The sequence below is a fragment of the Falco naumanni genome, chromosome 3 (assembly GCF_017639655.2).
Source record: "Falco naumanni isolate bFalNau1 chromosome 3, bFalNau1.pat, whole genome shotgun sequence".
Classification (NCBI taxonomy): Eukaryota; Metazoa; Chordata; class Aves; order Falconiformes; family Falconidae; genus Falco; species Falco naumanni.
The window spans coordinates 44172424-44198952 of record NC_054056.1 but is presented as its reverse complement, the minus strand read 5'-3'; the positions used below and the strand labels follow the sequence as shown (position 1 = coordinate 44198952).

General features: G+C 39.9%; 1 protein-coding gene across 3 annotated transcripts in view; it reads right to left on the bottom strand.

Annotated features, from left to right (window-relative positions):
- FHOD3 (formin homology 2 domain containing 3) overlaps window positions 1-26529 on the bottom strand; it is a 415861-nt gene that overhangs the window by 127453 nt on the left and 261879 nt on the right. For all 3 annotated transcript variants that reach the window (XM_040587702.1, XM_040587700.1, XM_040587701.1), the window contains exons 7-8: window positions 9895-10006; window positions 2446-2540 (exon numbers count right to left, since the gene is read on the bottom strand). In XM_040587702.1, coding sequence (XP_040443636.1) covers window positions 2446-2540; window positions 9895-10006 — 207 coding nt within the window. The remainder of the gene's footprint in view (window positions 1-2445; window positions 2541-9894; window positions 10007-26529) is intronic.

Sequence of the window (26529 nt, the reverse complement as noted above, 5' to 3'; positions counted from 1 at the left end):
ACAGCATTTTTTCAACTACAGCTGATGGACTGTTGGTGGGTGGTACTCTTAAAATCCCACTAGTGACCACTGGCCTGGAAGTTGGTGCTTAAATTCTGGTCTTATACTGGACCTGCCAACATTCAGTGATTAATCCAACTACACTTAAACATATTAATCTTTAGGTACCTTGCAATTATTTTATCTATACTTCTTTAAAACGTATTGTATGATATAAGAGAAAAAAACTATTAAATACAGGTAAAAAGAAAATCAACAGTAATCTTACAACTACAAAGCTTCTAGCATAATCTTAATAATGAAGAGATTTTATAGCAGAAAGTTAATTGAACGCAACACCAACTTTTCTTTCTGCATTTGTTAAGCAGTTTGTTGTGGTTTTTTTTTAATAGAAAATAGACACAAGGGCTTTAATCTATCCAGACTTTAGTAATAAAAATGAAGGAAGCAGAGATTACAATAAGATCTAACAGATCACAGGAGCTAACAAAAGGATGATAAACAAAGGTTATACTGGAACTACACATAACCAGAAGAGTATCTGCACTGGGATCAGTCTCATGTAAGAGATTCATTAATGTCTAAATCTCCCCAAATTAAGAGGGTTAAATTTTAGCATAAGTAAATTGGTTAAGCATCAACAAAAGATAGGAAGAGGATAAAAAGATTAGAGCAATACTTATGTCTGGCCAGGTGTTTTCTGCTCTTGAGCAGGAAAGAAAACAGTCCATAAACATGTACATGGAGAAAGGAAAAGGAGTAGAAGTATGCTTCCTCAAGGCAAATCCCTCATAAGGACTCTGACTACACTGAACACTGACATTTCCTTGCTTGGAGAAGCTGAAACCATCTAAGCCTTCTTTGTATTCTCTGCCGGGGGGGAAAAATTACAACTGTGACATGCTGCTTGCTGTTTTCTCTATAATCATGAAAAAAATCCCATTAAAAACATCATAAGGCTGTCCATAAGCCAGATCATAATTATAAGTGTGGCATTGTGGGATTCCTGTCTTCCTTGATCTTCATAACTGCCTTGCTCCTTTGACTGCGAGATGCTTTTTCTTTTTGTGTGCTTTTAAAAAACTGCCTCCTCCCCAAAATAGCTTTAAATGTAGTGAAAAGCTCAGATGAAAGGAATCAACTATAGGATAATAAAAGTCAACAGAGAACAAAATTTTGGAAGAAGTCAAACACCAAGTAGCTTACAACTGTGCGGATAATGAAGAGCATTATCTCAGAAAGAGGAACCGGTATGCAAAACAACAAGGTGTAAAACAAAATGTTAAAAACTAGTCACCTGGGATTTAACAGCACCTACAGACAGAAGCATATAAAGCTGGTGATGCCTTTCAGAAAGAGTACATCAGTGAGATAAGGTGGTCTTTTGAATTCAAGAGGGTCCTTACTACCATGTAAGCAGTAGAAAGGGTGACTAAGTACAGTAATGTCAGTGACATTGCCAGGAGGAGTTTTTCCCTCTCGGGCATCTTTGCTGGACAATATCTGCTATTAAGAAATCATTTTATTGAAAAAACTACCAATGCAAACCACAGCCCCAGCCATGTAGCCATGAGCACAATAAGCTGGCAGCTTGATTTATGATCTCTACTAATAAACTCAGGATCTTTAAACGAATATAATGAACAATAATAGTAGTCTGTAATACTCTTGCCTATGCAGTTTAAGCATAAAACACACAGCTATTTTGATTTGCTAGTAGTAGGGTTGAGCTTCTGTGCTCTTAAAAAATATCCATTTTTAATTTTAGTCACCCTAGGACTTGTTTAGGACCAGATGTTAATTTTTGAAGAACTTACACTTAAGAATTTCTAACTTCTATGGGCCTTTCACTTTCTACCTCCTCATAGCACAAGTACTTGGGAAAACATTTGATTTTACTGCAAAACTATACTTATAATACATGACACCAGAAAATGTAAAGAAAGAAGAAAAAATGTAACCTCTTTTTTTTTTTTTAAAAGCAGAAACACTTTTATGAGCACCCAGACCTGTTAAATTCATCATATTTGGTTTGCAGTAAAAAACCTCATTAAATTATCTAAACTAGAAAATTGTGCACAATGCAAGCCTTTGTGAGCATGTGATCTTTTTGCCAGCACTTGCTTTCTTTCTCCCCTTCGATAATATACTGAGTTAGTTTTTTGAATTTTGTTTTGCACTGCATTGTCCATGTCGGGAGAAGAGCCATGTCATAACACATCCATACAGCAACTAGAAAAACAGTAATTCCACTCCCAGCTGCTGCCTCTGAGTGACGGCAGCACAAGTAACAAGTGTGCTGTTTGATCCTGCAACTTGTGCAGCTTTTCCTGCAACTTCTCTGGGACACATCTCCTTTGTCATATATTCCCAACAGGGAAGATCATTATGCAATTGAAAATACTAACATTATCTCCATCAGTTATGCTAGCAAAGTAAACAAACCTTGTTAACCAAGGTCATTGCATAAACCAGTAGTTCAGTATCAACGCCGTCCTTCTCTTCTAGGATCTCCATGATGTTGGACCACGGCTTGGCTCCTAGAGGAAAAGCAGAAATCATTGGTGACAGTGATCAAACCCAAAAGCTATAGCATCAACATTTATCCAAAATGCAGCACAAGTTGGGATATATGGCCAGGTGGAAGATCAAGCTGGAAAAATGCAGCTTCCTCTACAGTCTTTCCTGCTTCACAGAAAGTAAAGTCAATGCAGACAGTGAAAGCTACAGTACATCTTAATGCAGGGGTCTAAAATATGCCAGATGGACTTTCCCCAAAGGTACCAATTTCTCTCCCTTGGTGATGAAGGTAGCTCTGTTAGCCCAGTGTGATTGACACCAACATCTAAAAATCAGGTGGGAGGAATTTTAGCCCACCTATCACAGATTCATACAGGCCTAGATAAATCTTCAATAAAATCCTATACGCTACACTTTCAGTGCACCTGTTGTTCACGTTCCTAGTGCTATTACTGAGTTATGCTGCATTAAGATAAGTCCTGCTAACAAAACAGTGTGGCAGAGGAACACTGTTTTCTAAAATTACAGGCTGTGTGTCTTGGATAAAAGAAATGACCAATGAGGGGAAAAGATTTGTGCTGTGATTCCTATTAAAATTATTTTAATAAGAATCCCCTCTACAGAACTATAGATATGTTTCTCTCGTTTGTCCACTAAGTAAGGTCAAAATTTGTGCTTCTAGTTATGATGTATTTGCTTGATTTGCATATTGATTTGCAGTTGCATTGTTCTTCAATGCCCAAAACCAAGTGGCTTAGTGAGTTACCATGCCAAAAATGTCAGACAGGCAATGTCAGTCAGACTCAAGATAAGCTCCTGTGTGGAAGGTACCTTGTAAAACCATCTTACTTAATTTGACTAAAAGGCAGATAGTTGCATTTACTAAAGAAAACCCCCATGTAACTATTTTATCTAGGAAACCAAACTCAATAGTGAAAGGCTATAATTCAGTGTTTTGTTTGGAGTAAAGTTAAAGGTGAGAAGGACAAAGCAAAAAGCTAGCCCTAACTTAGAGATACTCAATTCAACTACACAAGTATTACTCCAAGAGCCGTTGAATTTCATGAAGGAAAACATGCAGAGTATTCCACCAGCCCACATCCCCTAGACACTGTAGGGATGATGATAGTTTGAGTATAATTAGGCAGTAAAATGCAAATATTTCATCATAGCCACCTGTTGCTGACTGATCAGAGACTCTGCATTTCTGTCACAGTGATAACAGCCCTTGTTTATGCCTGCTGATATTATATATATATCCTGCTACACCGAATTAAAATCTCTGCTAAGCAAGGATGTCCATTTTCAAGGCAATGGCAGTCCACGGTGCGGAAAAGCCTGTGTATTAATGAATGCACAGACAGCAGTGTTTCTCCTGGTTTCTCTCCCCCTCTTTTTGAGACAGTCTACTTTTTGAGACAATCTTTACTACTGAATAATAAATCACAGCCTCCTTATACGAAGCAAAATCAAAGGGGTGGGGTAAGGTGGGTAGGTGTTCAGTCTTAGCTCTCCAGGTGTATTTATGTGCATTACTAATTAAATACTAATTCAAATACATGGCTGTAATGAAAAAGCATTAGACCCTCCTTACTAGATTCTCTGCATCACCAGACATTTTGTGCAGTACATGTTCAAAAGACATGTGGAACAAATTCGCTCGGCTCACAAATGATATATGATCAGCAGGAATGATATCCTTACTACAAAAATGTCTTGCTGTGGTTTCCAGTGAAAAATACAAATGGAAGAAAATAAGAAAGAGAAAGAAAATGGGGAAACTATGCAAGTCTGACTTATAACAATGGCATTTGGAAAAAAGTGAGTTAACAACAACACAGAAAATTAATTATTTAATCCATTTCATTATTCAGTGAGAGTCATTCATTATTTTGCAGGCAGGTTTTATTCTTATTGGAAGAATCCTGTTCTGTTTTTTTAAAGACAGCATCCTGGTGTTTAATTTTTTTCCTGAATGTCTCAATTACTTCAACATTATCATAAAAGAATATTTCATGATCACTATTCTGTTTTCTTGAAAGGATGATATATGATTTTCTTCTACCCCTGCTGCTTCTTTATTTCAGAATATAATTTTTTAAAATTGTTAACCAGACACCCTTACTAGTAAGGCAGCCCTGTAATAGCTCATCCATCTTTCAAAAGCTTTAAATAAGGTGCTGCTACTAAACATAAGCAATTTCCAAAATCTAGCCTTAAATTTGAGATTCTCCATCTATTCCCTGACTAATATCAGGAGGAGGCACTACTGTCAATGACTGATAGAGCTACTCCAATTTGTACCAGATGAAACCTTTCTTTTCAAATGCTATTTTCCTCATGATCTCAAGATGAACAGCCAAGGGTTAAATGTGGAAATAGCCATAAGGGCACCTTCCCACCTGGGGACAAGGCAATTCTGGTGTGGAAGTTGCACCGTTGACTTAGTGCATTACTATATTCCTTGCTAATATATAATGAGAGCCTACAGTGTCCAACCTATGATCCGAACAGCATGGGATATAGGCAGATCTATAGCAGGTGTGTGCTCTCATCCACTCTCATGCCCCGAGCTTGGATTTCCAAATATATTGTTCCTGGATTGTCACCGCTTAAGGATGAGACCACAGGCTGGAGTCTACATAAAAAAATAATTTTCAAGGCAATATCTTTGTAATGATAACGTGATAGAAACCAATTCAACTTCTCCTTTCAAGCTGCATAGAAAAAAATTTGTGAAAGATACCTGGTAAAATCATATACTAAAAAAATGTTGACTTTTCTAAACTCATCGGCTGCTGTAGTAAAACAATGACACTCATACAAAAGCTATGAAAAAGATAATGTGTATTTTCCCTTTTCCTTTAAAAGACTATTTGTATTGTGGAGAATATTAAAAGCTCTCCATTTAAAGATGGAGAGGAATCTTTGAGGAGACTATTATGCAGAAGTAAAATCTACAGCTTTCATTTTCTGTGTAATGGTCAGAATATAACAAATCCTGAAAAACTTAAACTCAAATCTAGGTTTGGCAATGCATATGTATTTCTAGTAAAAATAAAATAAATCCATTTAATATTTGTATATTACCTAGTCTATTTTTAGAAAGAGTAAGTGTAATCATTTACACTTGCCAATTCTCAAAAAGGTTTACTTTGTGAGAATTCTTTGTCTCCTCCACCTGATTGCAATGCAGAAGAACGATGATGTAAAGGAATGATGATGTAGTATCCCAGTGATTCGTCTGGGAGCAGACTAGGATGTTCCCATAAGGCTGTGACTTCCATGCAGGACTTGTGGCAAAATTGATGGGAGTGATGAAACATGTTCACTGAAGTAAAAGAGCAGAGGCTGAGTTTTGTGTGTGTTCTCCTGCCTTCTAATGGGTAAAATAAGAACTGCTCAGCTGCCTTTCACAAGCTTCTCACTCGTCACAGCTCATTATCATGGCTACTCTGACAGGAAGGCTGGAGCCTCAACCGTGATGCTACTTACAACACTCCAAGTAGTCACACATAGTGCATAAAGAGGTGGAGAACTGTGGGGTTGCAACAATCGAGCCTATATTAAATCAGGGCCATCTATTTATTCAATAACGTTGCCCAATGTTATAAGTCTCAGCCTTTTCTCAGTTCCCCCTTAAAATATTTTTACATATTTAATTTAATGCTGTCATTAATGTCTTACACGAAATCTTGATGTCACAACTACGCAGGACATGCACAGTATATATGAAGCATGAAAACCTTTGCTTCAGGCCAGAACCATACATGAGGACCGCCACCAATTTAAATAGTTAGGAGCACAAGCTGTTGAGGCCTTTCCAAAAGTATTACTGCCTTTCCATCCTGTGGCAGAGTGCATGTCTATAGTAGCCATCGGACGGAAAGACAGTAATACTTTTGGAAAGGTCTCAACAGCTTGTACTCCTGACTATTTAAATGTCAGTGAACATACAGCCTTCCATTATAGCTACAGTATGACCACTGACTTAGTGGATATCTAGCTATGTGTAAAATGGCACAGAAAGCAGAGAAATCATAATGCGGGGCCATTTACAAACAACATAACAAGTCAGATAGTAGAAACAATTCACTAATAGTATGTGACAACGTCCAGTCAGTCACAGGGCTTTAATCTCTGTCCTAAAAAATGCTTGCTCATGATAAAGCAGCCCCAGCCAGCAGAGTGCAATGCCAGCATCCCTTTCCAGAGCCTGCACAGTCCTGGTATGCTTAAACAAAAAGAGATCAAATTTTCTGGGGCTCTGAAACAAGAAAAGGCAGGGGGAAGGGGGAGCTACGTGGAAGTATAAGTAGGAGCAACTTCCTATATGATGAGGGTCATGCAGTTATTCATCTATAGTCTGCTTATATCTGAGAGTAAAGCCAGCATTTTGTGGATTTCTGCGCTTCAGTTTGCATATGCATGCATTTTCACATAGGAACCACAGATTGGATTGCTTTGAATCCAGGCTGAGTTAATATGGGGTTCTATATGTTAACCATGTGTGGTATGCATATTGAGAAAGTCTGTCATGTCTCATCACCTTGTATGTACATGAAACATTTGAATATTTTTCAAAGCAGTGCTAAACTTAATTATATACTGCAAGATTAATGACAACATTTCAAGAAAAGGCACATTGATTTTTCTCCCTCTGTATTATTTCTGTACTGTTAATTCAGTCATTAAAGGCAGGTACCCCTCAGTTATAACCCACTAATTTCAGTAGATAAATTAAAACATAGCACATCCACAGCTAAAAGCAAAGGGCTTTAATAAAGCTTTTGACACTGTCGTCCATACCATTCTCCTGGAGAAACTGGCTGCTTGTGGCTTGAATGGGGGTACTCTACACTGGGTAAAAAAACGGCTGCATGGCTGGGCCCAAGGAATGGTAGGTAGTAAATGGAGCAACGTCCAGTTTGCAGCCAGTTAGAAGTGGTGTTCCCCAGGGCTCATTGTTGGGGCCAGTCCTGTTCAATATCTTTATCAACAATCTGGAAAAGGGGATTGAGTACATCCTCTGTAAGTTCGCAGATGACACTAAGTTCAGGGGGAGAGTTGATCTGCTGGAGGGCAGGAAGGCTCTGCAGAGGGATCTGGACAGGTTGAACCCATTAGGTTCAACAAGGCTCAGTGCTGGGTCCTGCACTTGGGGCACAACCACCCCACGCAGCGCTACAGGCCTGGGGAAGAGCGGCTGCAAAGCTGCCTGGTGGGAAAGGACCTGGGGGTGCTGGCTGATGGCTGGCTGAGCATGGGCCAGCAGTGTGCCCAGGGGGCCAAGAAGGCCAACAGCACCCTGGCTTGATTCAGAAACAGTGTGGCCAGCAGGACAACTTCAAGAGGGATGTAGAGGTGCTGGATTGTGTCTAGAGAAAGGCAACAAGGCTGGTGAAGAGTTTGGAGCACAAGTCTTATGAGGAGCAGCTGAGGGAACTGGGGTGGTTTAGTCTGCAAAAAGAGAGGCAGCGGGGGGATCTTATTGCTCTCTACAAGTACCTGAAAGGAGGTAAGGTGGGCGTCAGACTCTTCTCCCAGATAACAAGTGACAGGAGAAGAGGAAACAGCCTTAGGTTACTCCAGGGGAAGTTTAGACTGATTATTAGGAAATAATTCTTCACTGAAAGGGTGGTGAAGCATGGGAACAGGCTGCCCAGGGAGGTAGTGGAATCACCATCCCTGGAGGTGTTTGAAAAACGATGTGGTGCTTAGGGACATGGTTTAGTGGTGGACTTGGTAGTCCTGGGTTAATGGTTGGACCTGATGATCTCAAAGGTCTTTTCCAATCTAAACAATTCTATGATTGTATGACTTTGATGACCTAAAAAAGGACCTAAATATAAAACAAGGGGGAAAAATCTCTTTTGTACCTAAGTGCAACTCATTAATATTAAAACAAGAAAGAAAGAAAGGAAAACTGGATATTTGGGGCTAAGTTATTTGCAAAGAGTTTATGAGACAATCCACCAACCCACAGGTATTAGAATTCCCATAAACCCTCTCCTCATGCTCCTAACACATATCCATCTAAGTAAATACATCACATTTTTCACATTGTTACTTAAGTTTTCTTATTTCTTTGAGGCATGTAAACGTTTGCTTAAGGCTGTTCTACAGATAGAGACAGGAATATAGAGCACATGGTATTGTGTTTAGGGTCCTCCTTTCTTCCTCTTTTTTCTTTAATGAGGTTTACTAGCATGTGAACAGATGACAATTTGAACATGTTGAGAATACCAGTGAGTTCAGAGAGCTGAGGAAAGGCTAAGAATGGCTGTAAAAATAATTCATAGTGCTCAGAATTACAGTAATATTGTAATTACACTTCTGCTTATGGTATTGTAAGGTTTATTGGTTCTAATTCAAAACAGACAGCCAACCCGAAGAGTCCAGCATTTGAAGTGTTATACTGCGTCTGAGTTGCCCCTGCCTGCTCCCCTGTCATAAGAGAAAATTTGGGGTTTTTTTGTCTTTTCCACACACTCATTCTGCTAGCTCAAAGCAAAATCTGGCTACTTTCTCCTATTTCTGGCACCACCTTTCTCCCCATCTCCCAATGATTTTTGTTTCACTTTAAGTATATCAAGTCACTCAGACAAGTTCAGCATGGAGGCAGTTACTCCACAGAGGGGATCTTGCTTTCAACCTCCATGTGTTTGAGACCACAACAATGGCCCTCCCAACCTCAAAAAGTCTCCTTGAGGCAAAGGAATGTTTTGCATCAAAAGACAATGCCCTGGGAGCTTAGCAATGGCTTTGTGGGAAGAACAAGAAATAACCATTTTTGTTCTATTTATTTGTAAAAAATACAGTATACATATTCAAGTATTTTTCATGAGCCTGAAGGGCAACAGATTTTTTAGCATAATATCTGCTCAAGGGCTTTATTTTAACGTAACAACAGATGGTTTTGCTTTTACTATAAAGCCTGTACTATTCCTGACCTCGTCTTTTTCTTCAAAGGGATTACACTGATTAGATATCATTTTCTCTTCTAAATCAGAGTGCTGCTTCTCAGAAGGAAGTGGAAAGACAGCCTGGTCCAAAGGAGCCTCCAAAGTTGGAAGACGCGAAGAGGCTTACTTTGTGCATGGGTTCAGGGAAGGAAAAATGACTGTGTTGCCCAGGAAGACAGTTGAAGTTCCTCAGCTTTTCACTCATCACATTCCCACTAAAATGCTTTCCTCAAAACAATCTTAAATTGCATGAATACATAAAATATGCTTTTGCTCAGGAAATGAAGGGTATGGCACACAAAGCAGGCATCATGACAGCAAATCTAGAACCACTGAAAATCAGTGATGGAAATGCCACCCTGATCTCAGTGGTGCTGGGATTTTGCACCCCTCAGATAAGGCTACTCACCTCTCTTTTCATCAACGGTAGATACTGCCTGGATCAAAAGTGGTGCGTTGGTTTCTGTGTACTCCACAAACACCAGCAGCAGCTTCAGTGCTGTCTTTACCACCAGGCGGAACTGAAAGAAAACAGTGCGACTTGTCATTCAGCAAACCACAGCATTTACAGATGTGCTAAATGACACTGGGCAAGATGCACGCATAGCGATCCAGATCTGGTAATAATACATGAATGGAAGAGCTTAAGCTGTGCCAGGACCAAAAAAATGAAAGGTAGTCAGCTGGTTGAAAATTCTGTTCACCAGACAGTGCTCTCCTAGGGAAGTCTCAATAGTCAATTAATCCAACTGAAAGCTTAGTGCTGCCACATGTAATAAAAGGTTGAACATGCCACCTATGCATGCACCTATAAATATCCCCAACATTGCTGTACAAAGCCTGATGTACACAGAACCTACTGAGCTAGGAATGCATATATTCCTCTACTTCTCAACACATTTATTTCCCCCTTTCACTATGAGCTTCTAATGCTGTCAAATTGCCGTATGATGGAATGACTTTCTCCTTATGCTTTCTTTTTTTTATAATGTTACTATTTAATTCTTAAATTATTAAATAGATCAATCTTCACTATTTAACACAACTTGGGAGAAAGTGTGTTTAATTGCCATCTGCCCCACCCTGTCAGGAAATGTGTGATTTACGGGAACTGAGTATTCTGCCTGCACATTTTCAAACTCAGTTTTTTGCACATCTCCAGGAGTGTTTGTTCAGCAAAGACTCAACATGGGTAATACAGACCTACTGGAAATCAATAACCTAAGTCTATCAGTTTCATCACAGATCTCCCATTTCCAGAGAGGATCATTTGACTATTAGATAATTTTCACAGCACTGAGTAAAAATTTTTAGGGACGTGCTTGGCATGATCATGCATGTAAAAAACCTTTACTTAAGGGAACATTTGGTGTTTTTAATAAAAGGAGATGTAAAAGAGAGGGATTTTTTAATAGACAGGGTTCTACATGCCTGGCTGAGAGGGCTTTTGCTAGGAGAACTTATTCTAGACAAAACCTGCTACAGCCTCAATCTAAATTATGGATTTAAAGCTAAATAAAAGGTGATACACTGTTGGTCCCAGAAACACGATTTCCAACCTACTGTGATTGAATCAAGCTCCAGAAAAAGAGGTATTTGTAAGTTTACTCTATTTTTCTACTACCTCGTTGTTCAAAAAATCTGTCCGACAATGTATAAGATTTTTAACAAGACAGCTACAGTTACATGGTCATTACTCTCTCCTTTGCCAGATTTTTAAATCTACTTTAGGATGAATACAGGCTATGTATTCATAGCCTGAGATAAGCCATGCTCTAGAAAATCCTTGTCTTTGTCTCACTACATTAAGTTGGTAGGCACTCAGAAACATAACTGCCTGTACACTAAAATGCCTCACCCTGGGGGAAAGGAAAAAACACCCTTATACTGTATTACTAAACTGTTTCAGGGAGATATATATATTATTTTTTTCCCCTCATTATTAGCTCATTTCCATTCCCTCATTATTTCACATCCTCCCAACACAACTCACCCAAAAGGCAAAGCATCACTATTAATCATTTCATGGATTTCATGCAGAGACAGTGACTGTGTCGAAAAAAGACAGAAGTGCAACAGGCATAGACTCAAGCTACTGCATTTGCATTGCCACTCACAGAGTGGCATACCAGAGCTCACTTCAAGGTCATGAGCTAAAATGCAGCTTGCTGCTATAAACACAGAGTTTAGTGTGAACAGTGACCTTGGGTATTTCCCTAGCTTCTCTGGTTTTAGCCACTTGTGCTGAACTGAGCTTAATGCGCTGCAATGATACTACTAGCAACGCCAACTTTTCTGTTGTTGAATCTAGACACTTTCATACTTGATGTGTCACTGAATCAGTTACTTTCAGGGCTGACAGCCATGAAACCCCGGTGACAAACCTGAAAAGGTGCCTTAAGATGCCTGGCTAGCCCAGTTTGCAGATGTACTGCTGCAATGATACTTCATAGATACATGGGGTAGTCAAATTAAAGGAAACTGAAATCTGATGACACACCAACAAAGCACTTTCCCATGATTGCACTGGACATCTGTGTATTTGCCTGTCAGGCCAATACCTTGCTGCTTCTGCTCTGTGATGGCATTTCCCTTAGCAATCAAGTTCAATTGTTTAATAGACATATTGAAAGAATTTCCAACAAGTCTCCACCTGTTTTGTAAAGTTACTTTGTAAAATAGGAGTAACCAGATTACTGTAAACAATTCTAGCATTAACATACTTCCCAGACAACCACTTGCATACTACCTACTAATCTGATCAGGACCCTGCTCCTAGAAAAGAAATCTTGGATATTACTTTTGAAGGCTCTTAAAACCTCAAGGCTTGGTGACATGGTGACAATGGGACACATTTACACAAAATTACTCCATGGCAAAATTCCCATATGTTTGCATTTGACAGCAGTCAGTGGGGGACACACTGGGTTTATGTCTATTTTTGCAAATCTCTTTGTCTTCCAGAAAGAAGTTAGAGCAACACCTTTGCTTCAAATTTTGCCTGCTGGCTATGGCAGATGTTGTAAGAAGGAGCTGGTCCCTATGTGCCTTGTACGCTGCAAATACTGTGAAGCCTCAGGGCAGCCCATTACAGTTGCACCAGACCAGGGCTCAAGCCAGCTGAATATTCAGGTGCTGTCTGTAGGTGCCAGCCTCCTGTGCCTAACAGGCTAACAGGTGACAATGTAAGGAATAAATGCCACCCAGAAGCAGAACCGGAGAAAAGGCACGATGAGAAAAGCTATGTTTTGCTTGTCGTTTAACTAGTAGAGTGACATTGTAAGTTCAACCTGTACATTTGCTGGGCTTTTCCAGCTCCTCATAAAACAGCCGATCAGCCCTGAGAAGCGGAGGACTCTGTAGGTGAAGGTACATACATACCATGGCAGCTTTCTGCTGGTAGTCAGCACAGCCACTACTTTTGAGAACTGCATTTAAAACATGCTATTTCCTCCTGGATAGAAAATGGTGTTTGAGATCCCTGAGGGCACTTTTAAGCCTGCACGCTGCTTTGGACACCTCGGGCAAGTACAAAACCAAAATACTGCAGTCCTAGACTAAGCTGCACAATGCCTACACTGGGGACTTGCTAGCTACCTGTGACCCACACAACCTTTGCACACATCTTCCAATGAAGCTTTTTAATACTGCTTTAATAGTGCTTCTTGACAGAAGCAGGCAATCATCAAGCAGTGAAATGCCCCTTAGAAAAGTGAAGTCGTCAGCCAGCCAAAGCCTCTCCAAGACATCTGATTACCTGTCACCCCCCGACACAATGACAATGCAAAGCCTGACATACTGACACAAAAATGAACTCTAATTATCCACCATGGCACCAAGAAGTCTCTGAAAGGTCTGTTCCATGGACACTTGCTGCCAAGACCAATGTGAAGCATGGTCTGTTTCCTTACATGGCCTCTAATACGATGTTCCAGCTGTTAAATTATCCCTTCATTATGACCTGTGGGCCTGACGTGCCTGTAGCAGCTCATGCATGCTGCTGCTGACACGTTAAGTGTCAGGTATCACAAGGGGAAGGGTTTCAACCAAGACCAAGAATGACCATTTCTCAACTTCCAAAATACCAGAGCTATTCAGAAAATTTCCATTTGTGGTTAACTATGATGACTGTCAAAGTGGGAGATCCTCACTTATCTTCATGAGTGAATTATAAAATGCGTTTGCAGAGCATGCCTTTTCAATTATTTAAATAGTAGACAGCTACACTGCAAGAAAAATAACTGTAAATCTCAAAAGTGGGAGGTTGCTTAACAGGAAAAAAAAAAAAAAGAGTAGAATTCATCGACTTTCTTGCTTTCCTTTGTGAAGTCAGGGGAATTTCTTCCAGTTACTGGTATTGTATTATTCCACATGATGTACCCAGATGGCACAGCAATGGCAGCAATAGAAACAGGTTTCACATTTCATTCACCAGCAGACGAATCACTATTCATTTGAAACACTGTTAAAAACTTCATGAAGGATTTTAAGGCTGTTTCTGGGACTTACTGGGCTCTCATTTAATATTGAAGACAGGCACAACCACTTTCTGAATCATCTTTACAGTCACAGTTCTGTTAAAATCCATAGGGCAATCACTATTACTTCATGCAGGACTACATGTCAGAGAGCAATAAAAGGGGTAGACATATGCTGTGTTAGCTGAAAAAAAGTCCTGGTATCATTACTTTGCAAACATTGGTTGTTGCAATGAATTCTGAATTTCCATCCTAAATACTACCAGTTAGTTCAAAAAGAAACATAGAATCATAGAATCATTTTGGAAGGTAAAGACCTTTGAGATCATCATATCCAACCGTTAACCCAGAACTGCCAAGTCCCCCACTAAACCATGTCCCTAAACACTGCATCAACGTGTTTCTCAAACACCTCCAGGGATGGTGATTCCACTACCTCCCTGGGCAGCCTGTTCCCATGCTTCACCACCCTTTCAGGGAAGAATTATTTCCTAATAATCAGTCTAAACTTCTCCTGGAATAACCTAAGGCTGTTTCCTCTTCTGTCACTTGCTATCTGGGAGAAGAGACTGACACCCACCTTACTACAACCTCCTTTCAGGTACTTGTAGAGGGTGACAAGGTGCCTTCTGAGGTGCCTCTTTCTGCAGACTAAACCACCCCAGTTGCCTCAGTTGATCTTCATAAGACTCGTGCTCCAGACCCTTCACCAGCTCCATTGCCCATCTCTGGACACGCTCCAGCACCTCTGCGTCCCTCCTGCAGTGAGGGGCCCAAAGCTGAACACAGTATTCGAGGTGCGGCCTCACCAGCGCTGAGTATGGGGGGCGATCACTGCCCTGGTCCTGCTGGCCACACTGCTTCTGATACCAGCCAGGGTGCTGTTGGCTGCCTTGTCCCCCTGGGCACACTGCTGGCCCATGTTCAGCCAGCCATCAGCCAGCACCCCCAGGTCCTTTCCCACCAGGCAGCTTTGCAGCCGCTCTTCCCCAGGCCTGTAGCGCTGCGTGGGGTGGTTGTGACCCAAGTGCAGGACCCAGCACTTCTCCTGGTGGAACCTCATACAATTGGCCTTGGCCCATCAGTCCAGCCTGTCCAGATCCCTCTGCAGAGCCTTCCTGCCTTCAAGGAGATCAACACTCCTGCCCAACTTGGTGTCATCTGCGAACTTACAGAGGATGTACTCAATCCCCTTTTCCAGATTGTTGATAAAGGTATTGAACAGGACTGGCCCCAACAATGAGCCCTGGGGAACACCATTTGTGACCTGCTGCCAGGTGCATGTAACTCCATTTGCCAGTCAGTCACATTTTAACCCAGCATAGAGTATAACCATCCAAGCCACGCTTCTCCAGGAGAATGCTGAGGGAGATAGTGCCAAAGGCTTTAGTAAAGTACAGGCAGACAACATACACAGCCTTTCTCTCATCCACTAGGCAGTCCCACTTGTTGTTGAAGGAGATCAGGTTTGTCAGGAATGACCTGCCTTTTATAACCCCATGCTGGCTGGGCCTGATCCCCCCATTGTCCTGCATGTGCTGCATGATAATGCTCAAGATGATCTGCTCCATAACTTTCCTTAGCACCGATGTCAGGCTGACTGGCATGTAGTTCCCTGGATCCTCCTTCCTGCCCTTCTTGTAGATGGGTGTCACATTGGCTGACCTCCAGTCAACTGGGAACTCACCCGTTGGCCAGGACTGTTGATAAATGATGGAGAGTGGCTTGGCGAGCTGCTCTGCCAGCTCCCTCAGTACCCTCAGGTAAAAGAAAGCTCACTGAAGCAAGAAACACATCTCACAAAAGTGATGTTTTAACAGTCCAGAGATTAAATCAGGATTCTTGAACGTCAAAATAATGAAGTATCAAAATGTTTATTAAGTCAGAAAAGAAAGTCATATTGTGTTTTTGTATCACGTGTGAGCTAATTTATAGAGAGGAAATGATGTTAGCATCTTCTGGCTAAAGATAAGATGTAGCCAACTATGTAAAAGGAAGAAGAAAAATTACAAATCCTTTCCCTGTGACTCGTTTAATGTTATATGGTGGAGTTTGGCAATCCCTTTCTTTTTTATCTCTTTATACTTAGACAATCGGAAATGTGTTACAGACCCAGCCAAAGAGACCACACAACAGGCTGCAAAACTCATGCCTCATGGAAGAGATTGTCCCAGTTGTTAACCACTTGCCAGGAAAGGCTTGAGCCTTTACAAGGCACATTGTCAGAAAATTCATTAACTTAAAGACCAAAGAAATATTTGCAAAGTTCAGATTTAAAAATTTAGGATTCTTTTCTTTTTTTTTTTTAAGGAAGAAAACCAAAACAAAATTGAGTAACAACCTAATATTTCACTCAGGGCAATGCAGTTGCCTTGGATTTACTCTATCCAAATTTAATGGAGAAATAGGTATTGGATTTTTAACTAAAGATTCACTATGGCCGAATCCTCATAGGCCATGGGTCCTCAAACTACGGCCTGTGGGCTGGATACGGCCCCCCAGGGTCCTCAATCCGGCCCCTGGTATTTACAGACCCCCCCGCCGGGGGTTGGGGGGGAAACCAAGCAGCCGCAGATGGCTGCCTGCCACTGCATCCACGCGCCGGCCCCCTGGTTAAACAGTTTGAGGACCCCTGTCACAGGCCATATTCATTCTGTTGATACAACACAGCCTGGCAGAGCTGCAGCTAAGGAAGCATGCAGTGCAACCAGCATCCAGCCTGCTGGTGAGAGATGCACAGGAAAGCCAACCCCCTTCTTTCTTGTGGGGTGCAAATAAACCCCAAACTTCAGATCTCATGCTCCAGGAAGAGCCTGCTGGCATTCTGCCAGCACTTGCAATGCAACTCAGTCTCATGTTTCACAAGGGGATTAAACCACCTCCTCTTCACAAAAGGAGGAAAGACCTTTCTGGAATGGAAGATTTTTTCTACATATATATTTTTAAATAAAACATGTAATCTATATTGTACATAATTAATAACAGTATTTATAATATGTAACAAATATATAAAGTATACAGCAATATATTATAATATCAAATATAGTATTACATTATTTTCTTTTGCAGTAAGCAAGGGAAAGAAAACATTAATATTGAGCTTGAAAGAATCTGAGAATAATTTAAGTTGGAATGGACCTAAAATCACTTTCCTTCTTATCTTATGTGAAGAAACCCAGTTCCCTCTTCCTCACATACCATGTGCTCTACCCACCTAACCACAGTGGTGAACCCCTGCTGGACTCACTCCAGTACATAAATATCTGTCTCACACTGAGGAGCCCAAAACAGGACCCCTGAACTCCTGATGCAGTCTTATCAGCACCAAATGGGGAAAGACATTTCCTCCAACTTGGTGGCTACAGTCTCGCCAACCTAGCCCCAGATGGATCTGGCCTTCTTTCAAACAAGGGCACACTACCAACTGGTTTTCAAAATCATCTTCTCTTATTCAGAATGAGTATACAGAATTAAATAGTGTGATGCTAAAATAAACATCTGTAATTTTCACTGATTTTTAAGAAGAGTTACCAGAACTTGGTACACTTAAAAGGTAATTTTCAAGGAAGAATCACAGCAAATGAAGAGGCAGAAAAGAAACACATACAAAAAGTGCCAGTTAAAATCTGCCATGAGAAAATTTACTCCTAACAGCATTCACCTGGAACTTGCAACGTTACTGCCAAGGCCATAACAAATAAGTACAGGACCTGTTCACTTTACCTATCAAAGTTAGATGTGCACAAACAAAAAAGCATTGAGATTCCTCTAGGACTTCTTACAACATTACATGTTCCATATATTTCTGTATCTTTTGTTCCCAACCTGTCTCTCTTGTCCAGACAGGGTAGTCAGACCGAAACACAGATTTGGCTTACATGTGTCTGGATGAATCTCACATGATGGGCAAGGATAAAATTGGGGGAAAAAAACCCAAAACCCCAAAGCTGTATAGAGGAGCAGTGATGAAAAATATATTCTAACATTTCCAACCTATAATTTGGGATTCAACTAGAGTTTGTATCCAGCTCTTTGGTTTCCTGTTATATTTGTTGTTGCTAATAGTTCCAAAGTTCCTTCAGCACCTGGTAAAGCTACAGATATAGATATATATATATACACATACCCACACACTTCCACATATACAGAGACTAGTACATATATTAGAATAACACATGTACTGGAATAGATTTTTGTTTTCTCTATCTACTTGTTTAATACCAGCTTACTATTTTACTGTTGGTTTACATGGTAGTGTTTCAACTTCAGCATTACTGGATATGGACAATGAGAGCTGTCTGTTTTCTATGAAAGAAGGTTTGTCTCTTAACAACTGCACAACACAATCTTATCTTACTAGTGCTCTGGCATAAGGTGTCTGTAATTTGTGGCAGTTTCCAGAACCATGACAATTTCTTTGTTTCCTTTCTTCCCCTGGAAGATAAAAATGCACCTGGAACGTGTCTGCCCTTGTTCTCAGAGAAATATCTAATCTTGAAATCAGATTGAAATCAGAAGTCTAATATTGAAAACAGATGATGATAAGAAAGGACTACTGGATAATCTTATGTTGGCATCCCTTTGGATAGCACAGCTTCCATAAAAAATTAAGGTATTTACAGCCCTTAAAACAGTATGTAGACAAAGCAGAAGGAGTCTCTTATTTCTCAGCCAGGTAGTTAGTGCCAGGTATGTGCATGCATGAAATACAAAAGCTTTTTGCCAAGGTTTAATATCTGTAGCCAGTCTTTTAGAAACATATTTTACTGACACATAAAACATTCCAGTATTTTCTGATAAATACTTATTTTCTTAAACCTGTGGAACAATTTCAGTATTTCACAAGCTATTCAACTGTATTTATGTAACAAGGATGTCTCTACTGCAGCCAGCATCTTCCTGTGCCTTTCCTACATCTGCACGGCAAAGCCACCCAAGAACTCCAGCACTGGGTGTACAAGCAGGGAGACCCACCGCTGATATGATGACTAAAGACCAGCTATCTCAGAACTATGCAGGTCTGTCTGTACATAGGAGAGAACATTAACATCTACAGCAAGAGCAAATAGCTTTGTAAATGTGTTGCACAGAGCGTTTACGTAACCCAGACAAAAAAATACCAGCATGGGAGTGTCAAAAAAGCAAGGGGAAAGACATTAGGGGGCAAAACCTCTGGAAACCCCTATTACCAGGATTTGCAAATGCTTTACAGAACATAGAAACAAACCAAGTTCGTTCTATTCTCTGGCTGTCTTCTCCAAAACTGACATTTGAGATCAATTACTTCATTCCACAAAAGGGTGACAATTATTCAGGATCTAGTTCCTTTCTGTTCATAGCTCCTGAATGTAAGAATGATCAGAAAAATGAGATTCTTCGGTTTCACCCAAGCCAAATGTTTCTAGTCAGCTTAAATTTTGATCTAAACTTTAAGGCAGACTCTCTTAAGCAGAAAGATGAAAATTTTAGAAGTCTAAATAACCTAAAGAACACCCAAAAGCCTCTCAAATGATCGTAATCACTGTTCTGTAGAAGGGAGAAAGAGTTTATATGTGCCGGGGCCTTAAAAGCTGCTTTCTAGGCTGCAGTGAAGACACGCCGATTCCTCCACTTTCTTATCAGAGAGGCAACAACTGCCCAAGTCACGGTGCATAGGGCATGTGGAGGTATCACAAAGCTGAGATGCATGGAAAGCAGCAGTTAAATACAGTATGCATAAAATATGTGAATAACCCCACTCTCGGTACTATTGTGTACACCTGGGCATTTTATATCATTAGGGATGTAAATATTAAACAAGCTATGTTTCTGTGGGCTGGTATACCAGTAGAACAAGAAAGAACATGTGTGATGCCATCTCTATATTTTAAGCATTGGGATTTTTATTAGTTGGATTACATTAAAATAATGCTAGACTCCATTTTAATATTCAGCCATTTTTATTCAAATCTTCAAATAGAGATGCTTAAATAAGTTAAATTAAATGTTATCAAGTGCTTTTGCAGGCTCAGGACTGAAGGCATGGACATTGCAGAAAGAAGAGTTAGACTGAGATGAAATACCTGATAAGTTTAGATGCAAGATGCTAAAATATTCTCAGTTAATCCACAGCCTTTTAATTCTCAATGTTCCTTCAAGCTTTTCTCTCTGCAAAGCATGCAGTGCTAGGAACAGCAGAGAAATGCATGCATTTACTATTCTTAAAATGAAGTTTCTCAGAACTTTGTAAATGTACTGGGTAATGATTATACAGTCTGCATACAGTTACATATGTGGTGTGTATCTGTCATTTATCTGTGGTGAGATTTCTGACATGAAGAGAAAGAAGGCCATTAAAAAGAAATTAATCTGGCTTACCAACAAAACACAGGGATAAGCAAGTAGTGATTAGTGACTGGTCAACAGGAAAAAAAAGAAGGCTCATGCCTGGAAATGATTATTTACATCATCAGTCATGGTCCAGAAGCGGAAGGAGGAAAAATGAAAAAAATCTGTACACAGAAGCAGGCAATTCATATAACAAATAAAAGCCTATTATAGGCCAAAGCAGCTCTTAGATTAATACAAGCAGTTCTGGTGGGAGCTTTAAAAGAATATATTGGGGGTACAAATCAGCCCTGTATTAAGCCATTTGTAATGAACTAACGATGTAGCTGCATTTCTCATGCAGCAATCACCACATCAATCAGACATTGTTTCAAAAACTAAGCACTGCACAGTCTGGAATGAGACAAGAGATGTTACAGGGTTTTTTGGGCGTTCCCCTCTCTCCCTTTTGGTATATCAATGACAATCTTCTTGTGAGGTGGGGAAGTGAGTTTCTTATCCCATGAAATAGTCCAAAATCACATTTTTCTTTGTTTTAAAACAGGATGAATGGAAGACCATTCACAGCTTTGCAGAACAGAACAAAAAGTGAGAGCGGTCTTGTCTTGCTTTCCTCCCCTACAACCAGACCAATCCCCTTGGCTTCTCCCTTGAGAACTGTTCATTGTGTGAAAATTACATATAATTATTAATTCACAAAGGAGGACAGGATAGCACCTGGAGATTATAGGACATTAAAGGATCAAACTTCTTTAGTCTCGGGTGACCCTTGAGACTGTGTCATTGCACCCTTGTCAAGGGCCACAACCACACCTATTAGGTATTCCCTTCCCCAGTTTTGATTTTGCTCTTTCAGAAATTGATGAAACAGAATGGTTCGGTTTCAATTAAATGTTTAGCTTTTTCCCTTGCAAAACACAGACCAAAAATATTTCACTGGAAATTTGCCATCAGCCTGTGTCCAGAACAGGAATTATGCTTCACTTGTAAAGATTTACACTAAGATTTCCTTTTTTTTTTTTTTCTCTCTTCAAATTGTGCAGTTTCATTGTATTCAACCTGTTGATGCTTTTATTAACCCGTCCTGAATATCTAGGTATCTTCTAGGACTCCAGCCAAATGAACACCATCAGTACATCCAGACCTGCCTCCTGGGTCTGGGTAAAGATTATGGTTATGTTATCTTAGATAAGGTATAAAACACTTAGTTTGAGAGAAACTTCAGTAACATGAGAAGCAATTTCTGCTAACTCATGCTAGCATGTAATGTGCTATTAAACTAGCTTTTGATAAGGAAGATACCTTCTTTTTTCTTCTACAAACATGCACCTTGAATTTTTTTATACATAGCCAGGGTTTTCTAGCATTTTCATGTAATGGATCACAGAGCAAGATTGCCTCATAAAGTCTGTTCCTTTCATTAGATAACGTAACCTTGGTTGGGTACATGCTAAACCGACCGTATGCAAAAACAATCAAAATACCATGACGTGTACAGTGTCATTCTAATGCAACTTAGCATCTGGAAACTGTCTGACTAGGCAATTTTTTGGTAGTTACTGCAAATGTATGACCCTAAGGTCTACAGGTCAAAGTAGTTTAAAAGTCTGTCCCACTGTTTAAACAAGACGGGTCTTTACGAACTAGTCATGTGTCTACCAAATAAAATGTGTATTTCTGATGAGCAGAATGAATGAAAAATAAACTTGTCTCTCTTGAACACTACCCTGATGATCTGTTCAGCAACAGTTGTAAACAGTGGTATTTCATGTTTTGGTAACAGGAAGATAAGTAGATAATAAGCAACAAGATATGAAAACCCAGGGAATTAGAATTCCACATAATAGATGAATTTGCAAACAAAACTTGATTACAAGAACGGTGTGTGTGTGCCTACATAGGAGAAATATGACTAAGGCCATTTGGCACCATTTTTTTTTTCCTTCTCACAATGATAGAAGAGTTGTATGCTGATCCTTCCCACCAGCCTTCTGCACTGATGTATGATGTTAGCCTTGAACTATGCTGTCCTCAACAGATGGTCATTATGCTTTCCTCTGGCAACAGGAAAGGTTTGAGAGAATGGCAGTTTCAGCAACTTCTTTTCTTTGGGCAGGGCCAAGCTGATATTTCCTTAGCTGAGTTCCAAAAAACTGGGAGAGGAAAAGTTTTTGTGAACTTGATTGCAGACAGGACTTTATCTTCACTCCCCTCTCCAAAATCCCCTTCATATCACACTATTTTAGCTTTTGTTATGCAGCTGAGTGACATCTTGGCTTGTGAGGGCACCTAATATAACACAATGTCACTGTACTCAAGACAAAAGGCAATTGGTTTTAAAGAGAGAAGGGATTAGATAACCTGTTACTAAGGCAAATTACTGATGTGTTACTTCATACAAAGCGTTTAAGGATCAATCGAGTCATGCAATAGTCCTGTGAAGCGTGCTGTGATTCATCACATTTTACATATGGGAAAGCTGAAGTAATTGTGAACTTAAAAGGCAAATAGAAGATGTAACATTGCATCTTATTTCCTTTCTTTAAGCCTTCAAGCAAGTATTTGGCTAACGTGTGTTTTCAGAAACATTTTAAATTCTAACTACAGGCTTTAAATGTAAGAATAAATCACTATTATATAATTTCCATGAGTGATTAGAAACTACATAGAAGGAAGTCCACTTGCTCCACATCAATTTTCTATACCAAACCACTTTCTTCTAAGACCCACCTCCTATCACAGCTGGACCTCTGATTTATAGAGGCTGCCTGTAGGTGATGCAAAAAAGAACTTCCTCATGACACCGGCAAAGAGAGGTTCACAAATTTCAGACTTGTAGTATGTTTGATATAGGAACTATGTACAAAGCAGCATCTCAAAACTTCAGCATCTTCATGAAGTTAGTTTTCCTCCTGGCCAATGCACAGAACTGCTCAGGTGGAGCTCAGAGGTGACCCTGTCCCTGCCTGTGAAATTTATCACCAATAAAACGTGTCGTTCTGCTGAATTACGGCCAAAACCAAAGGAAAACAGAGAAATAAGGTAACTATCAGAATACCTTCTCTCAGAACCTCTTTACAAACTTAAACCCAATGAAACCCATGACAGTCATGAGGAATACTTCATTTTCACCCGTTTCCTTTGACAGCTGTGCTGCCCCTCCAACTGTCACCTTGTAGACTAACTCTTCCCTCTAACTATGGGATCTGGTCACTGCATTCACTCACATTTGACAGTAATTGAGCTACATTCCTACTCAAATTAAAAACTCTATTACAAAAGAACCCAAGTCAGCATTCTCATAAAAGAAAAGGAAATTTCCAGCCATTCTGAAAAGCAGCCAGCTAGAAAATTTGCCCTCATGTAGCCTTCCACCAGCCACACTGTAGGTTGCCAGTTGTACCAAAGACAGGTGTGGGACACACAGCAGGACTGATGGTACCAAGAGATGTGGGATGTGAAGGAAAAAGCAAGGAAAAAGGAGAACAATGATAACAAATTGCTTCATTAGTTGTACTGCTCATGATAGCAATAACTTGCTAGAGTTAGTGGCCTTGGCAATGTCCTGTTTAAATAATATCAAGGTTGAGTTCAAGTGCCTTAGGGGAAAAAAAAAACAAAACTATTTGAGTCTGCAAGTACAGTGGAAAACTATTCTATTATTATTATGTGGTTTTATGCACGTGAAATTTGTTCTTTCAACAGTTCCATTAAAAAGTACTCATATTAAATACCAAAAACTGTGGCTGGGTTTAAATAACTTCATCTGAAAACCCCTGTAAGTTTAATCATATGGTTGGCAGTCCTTTCCTGACACTGTACAATCTTATAGACAACATTTCAACAGCAAGGACTCCCAGTCAAAACAACCTATGTATTAAATGTGTGGAAATAATTGAACTTAGTATGTTAACAAAGAGTCCAAACTATGATATATTACCTACTGCAACATCTTTCTTAAGAAAATAATTGTTAACAGGTTATCCTTTTTAGGCACCCTAAAATGCAACATACTAGTGGTTCAAACTACTGAAATAATAAAACTGTTGAAAGTATCATACATAAAACCATGGAACAAACCCACCACAAACTCCTCTTGAAAGAGTAACTAATACAGTAAAACCAGAGAAAGGAGACATGTATATATATGTATTCCACCTGTTACCGGAAAGGTAAGAGTACTAGCATTTCACCATATGTATAGATTGAAGATTTTTCTCTATTCCCAAACTTCTGAGTATTACCAGGCACAAAAAGGAACTCAGAAGCAGTGGTTTGACTGCAAAACCAGACCCATTTATTTACCTTTGGACAAGTTGCCAAATAAAGTTAATGAATAAAGCTGCTTTCTGAGGAACATGTAAACACAACAGAAACAGTCACATTTCTCCTGCAATCATCTATTTGTCACAGCTTTCCCAAGTCTGGAAAAGGTGGTTTTCCTCAAATCCAGTTCACATCATCACTATAGTCCAGATGCTTTTTTCTAAATCCACAGGACTCTATGATGAAAACAAAAATGTAACTGAGCTCAGACACATTCCCAGCTTCCCATATGTTGGGTTTCTGAATGGAGTGGCAGACTCTTCCACGCAGCTAGCATTCAGGAACCTGATTTATGGGCGCACAAGCTACTGTGTATCAGCTAAGGTACTGCTTAATTACACAGCCTTAGCAATTTCACACTATTCTAACACCATCCTTCATTGAAAGAGGGCACAGACGGAGACATTTTAAATTTTGTTTTTTGTAAATGCTACCAGGTATGCAACCTCTGCATACAGCTGGGGAATGGCAAGATTGTATGATGTTATTACAGTAGGCAACAGTACCTTCATAACACAGTGATAACTATTTTGTAAGAGATGCGAAGTTCAGTGTTCAAGAAGATAACATAATTCCTCTGTCTCAAGCTACTTCCTACCTCTGACTTGTACCAACCACAGTCGACACATCCACCATCACTTTCACAGCAAATCAAACAAACATACAAACTGAAAAGATGTATGCTTGGTTCTGAATCACAGAAAGGAGAAAGAAGTGCAAAGAGACCCCTCAGACTCCTGCTTGGATAATGAAGATGGAAGTGTTTCTATACAGCATTCCTCCTGGTAACATGGCAAAGGCTTCCCAAGTGCAAGTTGGGGTTAACTCGAATCACACTATGTCTACTTGCATTCCAAAGGTTTGCAGGTTAAATAATCTAAACTTCAGCTTTGTAACATTCTTGAGAGAACTCTAATATTCAGATTTATCACCATGTACAGATCCCAACTGTAGTTTAACTAAAAGCAAATTTCTCTGTCACAATTAATGAAAAAGATCTGGCTTGTACAGTTTTCTTCAAAGCATAAGGCATAGATACCACAACAGCAGAAAAAGAAGGAGGAACTTTGGGTAATTCACAGAAGGGCTGAGGTTGGAAGGGACCTCTCTGGAGGTCATCTTGCCCAACTCCCTGCAAAGCAACCTACAGCTAGTTGTCTAGGACTGTGTCTAAATGATTAAATGTGACTAAACAATAACAGCCTCATCAAGAACATTAATAAAAAAAAATGCAGACCCCCTGGATTCTCTTCGATTTTCAAAGCTTGTCACCTGCAACTTATTTTCTGTCTCCCCCTTCACAAACCCATACCACCCCCCAAACACACATATACTGAAAGGGATGTGAGGGTGCAAAAAGATCTGTAACACTTGTTATTTTCACCAGATCACAGTGATTACCTAATTTCAGTATAACAGAATGGTCCTACATAAGTTCAGATTCAGATGCCCATACAGATGTCCAAAACATACTTTTCAGTTCACAAATCACCTGAAGACAAGACATTTTATGCAATGAGATTCTAGTAGTTCTCTGCAGACCAGGGGGTCTGGGATTACAGTAAACATCTGTGATACTGGAGTTTAAGTGACTTAACTTTCCCAAGCACTTCAGAGAATACTGGATGGCTTGCTAATGAACCTCCTGTAACTTACAGAATTTGTTTCGGTACCTCAGCAGTGCCACTGTGACAGCAATCCTTAGTTTTGGTCTAGTTTGACAGCAGATCAAAAGGGTTAGAAACATGTTTTCTATACAGCAGAATCTGAACATGGCTATGAAAAATATTCAAGGCTTGGAAGCTCATTTTCCAAACTGACAGATCCAGCAGGGCTTCTGAACTCACATGTCTGTGCATGTAGAAGTCTCCCTACAGCCTACTTTCCTGGAAATCTGGATGTGCAAGCTCAAA